Source organism: Globicephala melas, chromosome 9 (genome assembly GCF_963455315.2).
Source record: "Globicephala melas chromosome 9, mGloMel1.2, whole genome shotgun sequence".
Taxonomy (NCBI): Eukaryota; Metazoa; Chordata; class Mammalia; order Artiodactyla; family Delphinidae; genus Globicephala; species Globicephala melas.
Window position 1 is genome coordinate 95,401,906 of NC_083322.1, and position 12,384 is coordinate 95,414,289.

The 12,384-nt window shown below is 43.1% G+C and overlaps 1 protein-coding gene across 1 annotated transcript in view; it reads left to right on the plus strand.

Annotated features, from left to right (window-relative positions):
• Window positions 1-1,148: 1,148 nt before the first annotated feature.
• STK17A (serine/threonine kinase 17a) overlaps window positions 1,149-12,384 on the plus strand; it is a 38,431-nt gene continuing 27,195 nt past the window's right edge. The window contains exons 1-2 of the mRNA XM_030871194.3: window positions 1,149-1,499; window positions 11,393-11,605. Of these exons, the coding sequence (XP_030727054.1) occupies window positions 1,300-1,499; window positions 11,393-11,605 (413 nt within the window). The 5' untranslated portion in view covers window positions 1,149-1,299. The remainder of the gene's footprint in view (window positions 1,500-11,392; window positions 11,606-12,384) is intronic.

Sequence of the window (12,384 nt, forward strand, 5' to 3'; positions counted from 1 at the left end):
CAAGTAGAGGACTGTTTTAAATTTTTTTCTAATATTTCTCAGTGAGAGTATTGATCACAAGTAGACTAGCTCATCATCGCAAAACTCTAAGCAGAGCAGTGACATGATCTGATTTAGATTTTAAAAAGATCACTCTGGTTCCCTTGAAAATAAACTGTGTGGAATTGGGGAGGAAGCAGGATGGAAGCAGGTAATCCAGTTAGCGAGCTATCACAATAATCCAGACAAGAGATAATGCTAATTGTGGTAATGTGGAAGAGAAGTGATCAGATTCTGGATATATTTTGAAGGTAAAGCCAAGAGGATTTACTTGTAAATTGGATGAAGGTATGAGAGAAAGAGGAGTCAGTACTGACGCCAAGGTTTTTGCCCTGAACCACCAGAAGGATGGAGTTCCATTTACCGAGGTGGGGAAACTGGGCAGGAGTGCATTTGTGAAGGATGATCAGGACCTGACTTTTGCTCGTTACGTTTGAGATGCTAATTTGGCATCTAAATGGTGATGCCAAGTGTATACTTGAATATATGAGTCCGAAGTTCAGAGAATGGTTGGAAGCTGGAGATAAAAATTTTGTAGTCATGAGCATACGAATATTATTAAAGACACAAGACCGGATGAGAGCACCTCGAAAGTTAAATATAGAGAAGACTGCACACAGTATAATAGTGCCTGTTTCATAGGGCTGGTGTGAGAGCTTAAAAATATTTATCCACCTCTTGCCTCCACGTCCTCCTCTCAACGTGGGAAGGAACCAGCTGCCCCTGGGCAGCTTCCGCGTGCTGTACAGCAGCCCTGATCTGAGTCTCATCGCCCCTCCTGACCCGCCCAAGGGAAGGGATCGTGAAGCTCTGGCTGGCAGCTCCTACGCCTTTCATTAACGGAGGGCTCAGGTTTCCAACTCTCAGATGCTCAACAGGTGCGTAACTGGCTGATGCAGTGGGTCCTCCAGCCAGAAGGGTGGTGCTGTTGGTCGCCTGCAGACTGCTCAGGCCCACCCCGAGGCCGCCCGCCAGGCTGCACCTTCTCCCCCTCGGCTGCAGAGGGCGCGCGTGAGGCACGCGGCGCTCCGGCCCCGCGGAAGCTCAGCGAGGGCCGAGGGGAGGGGCGGGGCCGAGCGTGGGGCGGGACCGGACGGCTGGGAGGCGGGGGCCGGGAGGCAGCCGCCGGCACTCTGTGCGCGGCGCAGGGGAGAGCGGTTGACCTCCTCAGACGTTCTCGAGGCAGCTGGAGGCGGGACCGTGACCCGCTGGCAGCTCGGAGCTAGCCGGGCGGCCGGAGCTAAAGAGCGCCCGAGCGCCATGATTCCTCTGGAGAGGCCGAGCAGCGGCGGCTCTTCCCCGGCCGCCGCCCCCGGCTCGGGTCGAGTCGGCCGGGGTCTGACCACGCCGCGCCGGCTGCCGCCCCCGCCCCGCGGGCTGCTGACGGAGATCCGCACCGCGGTGTGCACCGAGCCCTTCCAGGATGCCTACAGCCTGAGCCCGGGCCGGGCGCTGGGCAGGTGAGGCGGACGAGGGCCGGGCGGGCGGGGAGCAGATAAGTGCGGGAGGCCGGCGGGGGCAGATAGCGCGCCGGAACCGGGCACAGACCTGGGTGCGGGCGGCGATTAGGGCGGCAGGGCCCCCAGGCCACCCTTGCGCGCGCCGCGTCCCCCGAGCCGGCGCGCTCCGCCGGCGTGTGCTGTACCCTGGGTAGCGGCCGTGAGAAAGTCTCCCGCGCGGGTCCCCGAGAACCTTGACCCCTTCCTCTGCTCCGGGCCTTTTCGGCCTCTGTGGTCCTTGGCTCGGTAACTTAACGAGACGGCGTGGGAACCACGCTGCGAACCTTTACCCGCGGCGGCGAGTCTGAAGCCAGAGCAGAGGTGTGAAGGCAGCTCTGGTTTTGCCCCTGGAGCTTGTGGGTTCCTGCTTCTCCCTCTGCGGCTGTGACAGAGCAGAGAGCAGAACGCCGAGCGTGACAGCTTCCTTTGCACCAGCGCTGGGCGAACTTCTGTCCGCCGCCTCCTGCTGACTTCGGTTGCGGTTTCTTGGGTTTGTGCTGCTTTCGTTCTGAAATGAGGTCCCTGCGCCTTTTAAGTTCATATCGGTTTCACTTGTAGGCTCCGGGCCCTCGTCTGACTTTCTCTGCTGAAAACCGGCCCTTGCTTTCTCTTCCCCTCCCCACTCTTGCTTTGTAGGGGTCGGGAGGGCTTAGAACTCGGTCTCTTTTTCAAATTGCACAAGGTGAAGGCTGTTTGGATCCTTTACATCTTGTACGTTGAAGAGGGGTCCAAGAGTGTGATAGGGGTTTGGGGACCGACTCCCTTTTTCCTTAAGAATAGTTTGGAGAAGTTGTCAAAAGCACAGGCTTTGGGGCCAGACCCGAGCTCAGATCCCCACTCTGCTTGCTCTGTGTGCCTTTGGACGGTGACATAGACTCCCCAGCCTCTCGTTTCGCACCCGTAAAATCAGCGTAGTGACAGTGTCTCCGTCAGGGGTGTCGTGAAGATGCGGTGGCTGTAAAGCACAATTCACTGGGCCTGGTACATAGCACATGGTTGCAAAAGCGCAGCATGTTGTAATGGGTAACAGCCTTCACCTGGGGCTCTTGGAAAAAGAAGTCCTCGTAACAGTGATTACAATGTTAAAAACAAGCTGCCTTACAAATATTAAGGTAACTTTTAGAAATAGTTTTTTTGGCAAGGAAACCTACCTTAAAAGTGTCTCATTTATTCCAAATGTTACAAGGAGAAACATCTTTCTGGGACAAGATTTACTTCACTATGCTAGGCACTAATTAACTGCATCTGTGCACACTTTATGACAAAGGAAGAGGTAGGCAGCTACTGACTCATGTAGGTATTCTAATTGGTCAAAATTCCAGACATTCTAAAGTTACCCTGATTTCTTGAAGAAGGAAAACTAGGACTCTCCGTTGTTTGGTTGTCTGGCTTCATTCCACAAAATGAGAACATATTACAAAACTGAAATGTCTTCAGGTGGCAAGCACTGTCTTGTAGACTTTGCAATAAATGATTTAATCTGAAAAAAAATTGATTTGCGCCCTACCAACTGTGTGACAATTCCTCCGGGAATGTTTCAACGTTCATTTTACCCTCTCTATTATAAAATTAGCTTGCCTGTAAAGTGTTTGTTTGAAGGTTGTGATGTCTTGTACATATCTCTTATATAAATTTCTTTACATAAGTAATAATTCCTGAAGCAGCAGAACAATGCAATTAGATAGATACTTGATATAAGAGCCTAAAACTGACAAAGAAAACGAATGTATTTGTTTCTTTTTGGTTCTCTTTTCATCATGGAGAAGTGTAATGCAGTGTTCAAGAACACGGACTTTGGAGTCAGACAGTGGAGTCTTGGCCCTTTACTTACTAGTTACATGTACTTGAGTAAGTTACCTAACCATTGATAGCCTCATAGAGTTGTTGAGAGAACTAAATAAATTAAAAACATCTGTAGCATAAAGGCTGTACTTAGCTTCCGGGGTGCACTCAAAAAATGCAATTCATTGTGTAGCTCAGTGAATGTAACCAAAAGGCAAAAACAGGAAAATGTGCACGACCTCAAAATACTTTTCGTCTGTTGCAAAAGTAATAAAACCTCATTCCAAATGACAAGAGAACTGTTCAGAAGTCTCAGGAAGTAAAAGCTCTGTTTTGTGTTAGAAGCTCTCTTTGTTTAAGGTTTATAAGTTTTGCCTGTGTGTTGTAGTTTTGACATAATGAAGTGTGTTTATGTGTATTCCTTTCTGTAGTAAGATAGAAAAGTTGCATCTTTTTCCAACTGTTAACTCTGGTTGCATTTCTGATAGAACGAGTCGATCTCATGCTGATACAGAACTTAAAAATTACTCATGTTGTATTTTAACGATGTGGTATGAAAAACAAAGATCTATTCATTTTGTTCTATGGCCTTTCATTTAGTTGAGAATGTTGAAGAGGTGTGAAGAGCTAACTGTTCAAACACAGAAACTGAGTTCTTTTGGGAGTTCCCAATTTATCTTACAGAAATATAAAGCTTTCAGTGAAATGCTTGTTTGGAGAAAACATTTTAAATGGTCGATACTGATTCCATAGTATGTAATGTTGATTATTTTAAGAAATGTCACATTTCTTTCATATCTCCAGTAGAGTCCATGGCAACCTAAATATGGGTAAATATATGATGTAAAATGATATGATGTAAAATTTGCTTTTATTGCTGGAAGCTTGACTTATTATTCCTGAGACTTGTTACCTTTCTCTGAGGCAGGACAGGTGCCAGTGGAAACCACGGTAATGACGCAAGGCGCAGGAGCCATGACCTTGAGTTCTGAGAATTTTTTTCAAAGTGTTGACTTCTCGAGTTCTAACCGATAGTGTAGGAACAGAAAAATGTTTCTAGGAATTTTAAATTATACTAATTCCACATCAAATGATTTGCCTAGTCCTCAACTTGAGCATTTTTTGACATACTCATACATTTTATCTTAAGAAAAAAGAGATCTTTAAAGCCAAAAGAACATCTTTTGTTTTTTATATTATTACATACTCATAGTTGATATTTCCTGTGGGGGGAAAAAAGGTATAAATATGAGTTCTCTGCTGGAACGGGTCCTTCATAAATGTATAGGGGCCATACAGTTTTACAGGTGCTTTCACTTGCATGATCTCATTTACTTCTCATCACAAGCAGGTTTGGGAAGTCCCATCTTTCAGATGAGAAAATCAAGACACAGGTAGATTGAGTCTTGTGAGAATCACCTGAGCTGGGACTCTGAAATCACTTCCATTTATACCACAGATGTTTCTCAAAGAACAATCCTAGCCTGTCTTGTGGCTAAAGCAGTTTCCCATCGTTTTTATGAGAGGACAGGTTAATGAGTTCCAAATTGGAACAAACCCTGCCCAGCTTCGGTGTCATATGCTTCCCTCCCCGGTTCCACCTGGGTCCTTGGGCTCTTGAATCAATAGCAATGGATAAGAGGCCAGAGGAGCATTCCAGGCAAGGCTTTACTGGGACTCCGTGCTGCAGCACGAGGGAAGGAAAACAAGAAGCAGGTGCCCTTACTCGTTCCCCAAAGTGGATGGGCGGAGCTGGTCCCTTCAGTGGGGTGAGGGTGGGGGCCGGTGGCTGGGTCGGGCTGGAGGGGAGGCTTCGGTGATCTGCGCACCCCCTTGCTGGTGCTGTGTGCAGGGATCGCGTGCAGCCCCCCGCTTTTGCTCGCAGCTTCTCAGAAGTGGCAGTTGGCCTGAGGCCTTTTTGTATCTTATTGTTCATAATTGACCGCACCTGCGCATGCGTGCAGTTCTTAGTCCCTTAGAGTTTCTTTGTCTATGGCTCGAGGAGATGTTTGTCCAGGTGCAAGCACTCAGGTGAAGGGTCCCAGGTCCCAGCCTGTCTCAGCTGGGCCTTATGGTGGACAGGGACGTCCTATCTCATTATCCTCAGAGTGGTTGGGAGTAACAGGAACAAGGAAGGATTTTTATCAGAGAATTAGAGGATGTTCGAGCTGAAGGGGATGCACAGGTGGATGTGTTTCAGGAGGTGGGTGTCCTTTACCTAGATTTCTGTCTGTAGGTGATGGCTTCAGGTTTAGTACCTTACAGCTACTTAAGCATATGTCATAAATTGTAAGCTGTAGTTTCTTTAGAAATAAAGACCCTTGTTAAACAATACTATCCATGTAGAAATTGCACCTTGTTTAGGAAAACTGTTATTTAAGATTTCTTGGCAGTTTAAAATTAGTTTGAAAAATATTTCCAGTTTTGGATAATCCAATATTTTTGGATGGGTAAAAACAGTTGGCTATGTTTGTGATTCAGCAGCAGACGTTACTTAGGAAATATGGCTCCTGCTCTAAGGCAGATGCTTCATTAAGTCAACTGTTTTAATTTTGAGAAGTTGGGGCTTACAGTGTTAAAAGTAAAATCTTAATTTAAAATACATAAACCTTCCACTATAGTCCAATATAAAATAAAAATTAAATTTAGAAATTACATAAACTTAAGGATTTGATGAATTTCAGCCTCTTTACATAACTACAATAACAAAATTTTATAAAATCTGATTATTGAACCAAGTGCATTAGAAAGTTAAGTAGCTACAGTCATTGAGTCACCTGTTCAGGAAGGGAAGAAGGAACCCGACTTATAGAGGGAATTTATGCATCAAGTAGAGAGTTCAAATTAGATCACCTCCAAAACTCCTCTGTTCTGTATGATTATTTTTTTTTTACAAATTATCATAGATCTGAAATTAATATCCCAAACAATAAAAATAGCTGCTGTGTACTGATTACTGATCATTTGCCAGATGCTACACACTTTGGAGATGTCATTTTGTTTAGTGTTCATTACCCTGCAAGGTTAGTGCCATCAACCTCATTTTACAGGTGAGCAATCTAAGACTCAGAAAGCCTGAGCCAAGTGTCCAAGATTACAGTTAGCAGCCGGAATTTAAAACTGAGCCCGGCTTTTAAAGCCTTACCTGTTCTTGTCACTTATGTCGATGTCTGATCTGATGGACTCACTGATTTTTACACTTAGGGTCAGCAGATAGTTTTTTGTTGTTTTCCTTTCAGAGGTAAGGAAGATATGTCTTTTCTAGGTCTTTCTTGAACGGAACTTCTGTGCACTTAAGGCATAACCCCAGTGCTATTAAGCAAATACTGTACTTGCATATTGAGCACATAAGGCCCTTTGATAGGCTCTGGAAATGATTCCCAAATCTAACAAATCAGTCACTACTCCCTTTATAGGCGAGCTGACATGCCACATGGGAAAATAACATTTGAGCTGGGCCTGAACGAACCGGTGGAATTTTACTACTAGTAGTGATGAAAGATACTCCAGACATTGGCAAGAAAACAAATAAGCACAGTGCAGAAAAAGTCAATGAAAAAGAGAAAGGCAAGTAGTCCATTGTGGCTAAAATATTAAACCTTATGAGGTTAAGTTGCCATAGAACTTTTCTTTAACAAAATAGCATGAACAGTGTATGTACTCAGGGTGTTATCTGATGTCATATTTGAGCACCTGCCATGTGCGGGGCTCTACGCATGGAGGTGCAAAGATGAATAAGAGGCCAGGTTCCTGGAACTCATCCTCCAGCCAAGGAGACAGTCTTAGGGCAACAAATTCTAATATGTCAGACCAACTTTAATAGAATACAGGGAGAAACAAAGCACTTTACTGTAATCTATTATAGAATCAAACCTGGAACCTCGGAGGTCACTTTTCTTTTGCTTCTTCTATATACCACTCAAATTAGCATCTACAGTTTTTAATCTTTGCCTGAACCTTATATATTTTATTATCTGTTCACCTTTGTGTAGCAACCCAACACTGGAACTTATATTTGGAATCCATCTAGTAAATAAAGTTCTCTTTACAGAGAAAAGCACCTCAAACTTCTCCCATCCAAACCTAACACACTCCCCCTCCCTCTGGCCCGCCCCCCCCCCCCGCAAATCCGTTATCATTCTTCTAATCTTTCTCTCAGTGGATGGTACCACATCACCCCGTACCCAGGTTAAAAATCTCCAAGTCATCTTCCACTTCCACCTTTCCCTTCTGCCCTCATCTCTGCCTGCAACTCAGCATGTCAGGAAGTGCTCACGGATCTTGACCTTGAATGTCTTGTAAATTCATTCTCTCTTCCCAGCCTCCACTGCTGGTACTTTCGTTCAGACCCCTTACCTTGAATTATTTTCTTGGCTTCCCTAGTTTCTAGTTAACACTTCACTATACACTCTCAGACCTACCTTTTAACACATTTACCTTACTTAAAAAATTCTCATAGGCGCCCATTTTTACCCTGAGAAATAAAGCACAAACTCCTTAGCGTGTCATACCTACCTACAGATCCTCACTGTGCCTTCCCAAGCTCTACCAGTTGGGCACTGGTGAAGCCCAGTCCTTGTTCTGAGGAAGCTTAGACTGGTGGATCTGACTCAAAATGTTACTTCCTGTTGTTATCATTGTTTATCCTTCCTTTCTTTCCACCCTGGAATGGGTTATCATTGAGTTCTGAAATGTATTCACTTCTGATATTCCCCCCCCCCAAAAATGAGTAATGAAAATCTGAGTTCTCAGTTTAGTGTATAATAGTGAACTATAGATGTTTGTGAAATGAGTGAAGAGCTCCGAAAACTGTAACAACGATGTAATCCAGGAAGAATTTCGGGTAAGCCAACGAAAGAAAGTAGATGGTGCCCTTTGAACCTCATCAGTCTCAAGTCTCTGCATGTAACTGTGACCACTGGTGTCAGAGAAACATTATTTCATGCTTTGGAGAGCCCTCAGTAACTTAGAGTTGAGGTACAATCACAGTTTTTACCATGAAGTTGTGGTAAAGCATGCATACTAGAGCCCCTGTGCGTGTGGAATTTAGGGCCACTGTGACAGTGTTCATTCGTAGTGTGTTCACTAGGACCCCGCACCTTGACGGCTGAGTCTCAGAGTTCTGTGTCCTGCGTGGCTCTGCAGGAAGAACAGTTCCCGGAAACCTCGTTTCATCTTCTGACTCTCTGAGTAGTTATAAGGGTTCCCCTCCCAGTCATTCAGAGATGAAGCCAGTGCACGTTTCCTCAGACCCTTGTGATCTGCTGCCTTGCTGTCAGTTTTAGTGGTGTGCAGTATCAGAATGGCAGAAGAGTTTTCTTCAGCGTGCAGTAGTGCACGGCTTGGCAACCTACTGCTGGCTGCCTGTTTTTGTAAAGCTCGCCAGCTATATAGAATGATTTTTACATTTTTAAATGATTGAAAAAAGTCAAAAGAAAAGTCATATTTAATGACATGGAAACTATGTGAAATTCACATTTTGTTGTTTGTGTTGGTAAAGTGTTTTGTTTTTTTTTTTAACCCAGCCACCCCCATTCATTTACCTGTTGTCTCCAGCTGCTTTTACTCTACAACAGCAGACTTGAACAGTAGTGATCAGACCGTCTGGCCAGCAAAACCAAAAATATTTGCTATCTGGCCCTTTACAGAAAAGTTTGCCCACTCCCAGTATAGTGTATGATACGGGGAAAAGAAAAGGGTAGACTTGCAGCCATGAGGAATGCTTCCTCAAAAACAAAGGTGGTGTCAAGAGTAGTGATTGGAGTGGGAGGAGAGCCGTGGGACCTACTGTGGTGACCCAAGAAATGGGTGCCTGGCCACAGACATCAGATAAGTTTAGGTCTCTCCCTTGTGTTTGCCTCTGGCCCCTGAATTAAGCAATGGTTCTTCTGTAGCAAGGGTTCCCAGAGTTTACAGGTCAGTGATGTGTGGGATCCTTTTCTCTGTTGAGTGTCTGGTATTTGGAAATATACCTTCAAGCCAGATAGGTAAGAAGTAGTATTTTACTACTACACGGTACTGTTGCCTTGAATGTTAGGTATGGTAGCAGTAGATATCTGTGTGTTACATGTGGGAGTACTTTGAGGGTAGTTCAACCCAGCCATTTCTAATTTAATAGCAAGACGCTTGTTGTCAATTATGTTGGTCAGTTTTTTACAAAATAGGCTTTCTCTTTTTCTCTTCTTTTGAAACTTCAGAAATATAGGTATAAAAAAATCAAACTAGTGATGATTTTTTTCTCTTCCTTAAGGGAATCCAAAGATAATTAGGAACCTTTTAAAACTCAGTGGAGATGTTATTAGCCTAATGATTTTGTGGCGTAAAATAAAAAGAGGTGTTAATCTGTGATGCATAGTTTATTGTTTAATCTCTCTAGTAATATGGAAAAGTCTTTCGCATTTCTGTTGAACATAGAGAACTTTGTTCTGAATTAGGGTGCTGTTAGGTAGATTGCCACTAATTGAACATCTGTAGGGCTGTGCCTAAGGATTTTTTCATGTAACATTTTTATTGCTGATGGTATAACAGAAATACAGAAGGCATGAAAATCATGGTTAACAGTAGCTAAGAAGGAAGAATTAGTCCTCAAAATTACGTCAGTAGTCTAGAATGCCGGGCCCAAACCTAGAAAGTAGAATTTAACAGAGCAAATTAAAGGCTTGCATTGAAATTTTTTAAATATATTTTTAAACCATAGTATGAGGACACTGGCTTGAAAAAAATCCAAGAGGAAAAAGATCTAGGTCGTTTATTTTATTTATGAAATATGGAAAACCTGTCAAGTGTTTTTAAAGGCATATTAAGTTGTATTGTGCCAACATCAGCAAAATAATAATCATGTAACACTTTGATGAGATTATACTTGGCACAGTTGCTTCAGATTCAGTTGGCACATTTTTCCAGCAGTTCTATGAGTCATGACAGTGAGGCGATCCCAGAACCCTAAGGGGATGAGGAATGATTAGCTGTGTCCAGTACCTGATAGACTGTCATGGGGGCTCTTCAGTACTGCTCAGCAAAAGACCAGGACTACAGCCCTTCACTTGAAGCCAGGTTTAGGCTTGTAATGAAAGCCTTGTTAAGCATAGTATGCACCCAGGAGTGGAAAAGACTACCTCACAGTTTGAAAGAAGACATGGCTTTGGCATTTGGCATTAGGTTAAAAAAAAAAAAACTATATGATTTTTGAGTTGCCTTCCAACTTGAGTATTGGATATTTATGGGTGACGATTATTACAACTTAATGATTTGTTTGATTACTAATAGTTTTTTGAGTACTTACTATGTGGCAAGTACCATGCTAAGCAATTGACATGTATTATATTCTTTAATTCTCACAACAGCGCTGTAAAGTAGATTCCGTTTGTGTCCTCTTTTATAGATTAGGAAAATGAGATCTTTCTTAAATAAGAGGTTAAATAAATTGCCCAAGGTTATGCGTTGAGTGAGTGGGCAGAGCCGTTTTGGGGATTCAAGCCCACATCTGTCTAATTCCAGACCTTATCCCTTAATCAATACGCTATACGTGTCCCCCATGTGACTTATTAGTGTAATAGCATGGTAGTGGAGCGTATCAAAGTAATGTTTGTTGTATCTGTCTTTATAGGAAAACTAGACATTTCCAGCTGATGCAGTGGTTGAAATGATGTCATATACATGAGATCCCTAACTTTCATAACTTTGGAAGGTGATAGTGTCCTCTTAGAGTCACTTAGTGACAGTGAAATTCATTATTTTAGAATTCTCATAACCGGTTTCTCTTAAAAACGTCAAATGGCTTTTTTAAGATTTAAATCATTTTTATGTATAAATGTGTGAAAAATTAAGTTATATAACGCTGCAAAAAAATATTGGCTTTAATATTTGGTTCTGTATTTAGAAGAATGAATCTTGCAGATTTACACATTACATTTTATTTGATTAGAGAGGTGTTTCCCAAGTTATATTGCTACTTTTATGATTGCATATGACCTAAATTTGAATATCCACTGATGACTGTTGGGAAATTTTATTAAAATTTATCATCTCTGAAAAGTCAATTTTAACCGTGAATGTGTTTTGTTGAATTCTAGGGGGAAGTTTGCAGTGGTGAGGAAATGTATAAAGAAAGATTCTGGAAAAGAATTTGCAGCAAAGTTCATGAGAAAAAGAAGAAAAGGCCAAGATTGTCGGACAGAAATAATTCATGAAATTGCTGTTCTTGAACTAGCACAGGACGATCCTTGGGTCATTAATTTACATGCAGTCTACGAGACGCCGTCGGAAATGATCCTAGTTCTGGAGTAGTAAGTGTCGTCTCCCTTACTGAGTTTGTTCCATAGTCCACACTCCTTTATCGGTGCCACTCATCTGTGATAACGTGGCAGGCCCTGGTTCTTTAGAAATCTGAAGATTTTCCAGAACTTTCTTGTGTGTTCTTCTTACTCATTTGACATATCCCAAATTTGCAAGGATGCATGTATGTTATGTTTCTCGTTTTCACTCTTCAATGAAATTCCTTTGAAAATAAGTTCTCTTATGTTCTTATTAGAGGCTTTCTTAAGAAGGTAAGTGGCACCAAGATAATATTAAAATAAAAAGCATTTTATAATCCCTTACATGTCCATATCGTCGAAGTTATTAATCCTTCTTTCAGAAATGATTGTTTTGATTCATACCATGTTTCCAATTTGGGTAAATAAGTAAGGACAGCAGAGAAAACGGCTTTGGAAGATGAAGGACAGTTTTTTCTTCTTAAGAAATCCTGTTTTCTTCTCTGCTTCTCCTGCCAAAGGAAAAGATTGATAGATTTGAGTACATTAAAAAGCATTATTAGGGCTTCCCTGGTGGCGCAGTGGTTGGGAGTCCGCCTGCCGGTGCAGGGGACGCGGGTTCGTGCCCCGGTCCGGGAGGATCCCACGTGCCGTGGAGCGGCTGGGCCTGTGAGCCGTGGCCGCTGGGCCTGCGCGTCCGGAGCCTGTGCTCCGCGGTGGGAGGGGCCACAGCAGTGAGAGGCCCGCGTATCGCAAAAAAAAAAAAAAAAAAAAAAAAAGGCATTATTAGTACATAATATGAACACAAAATG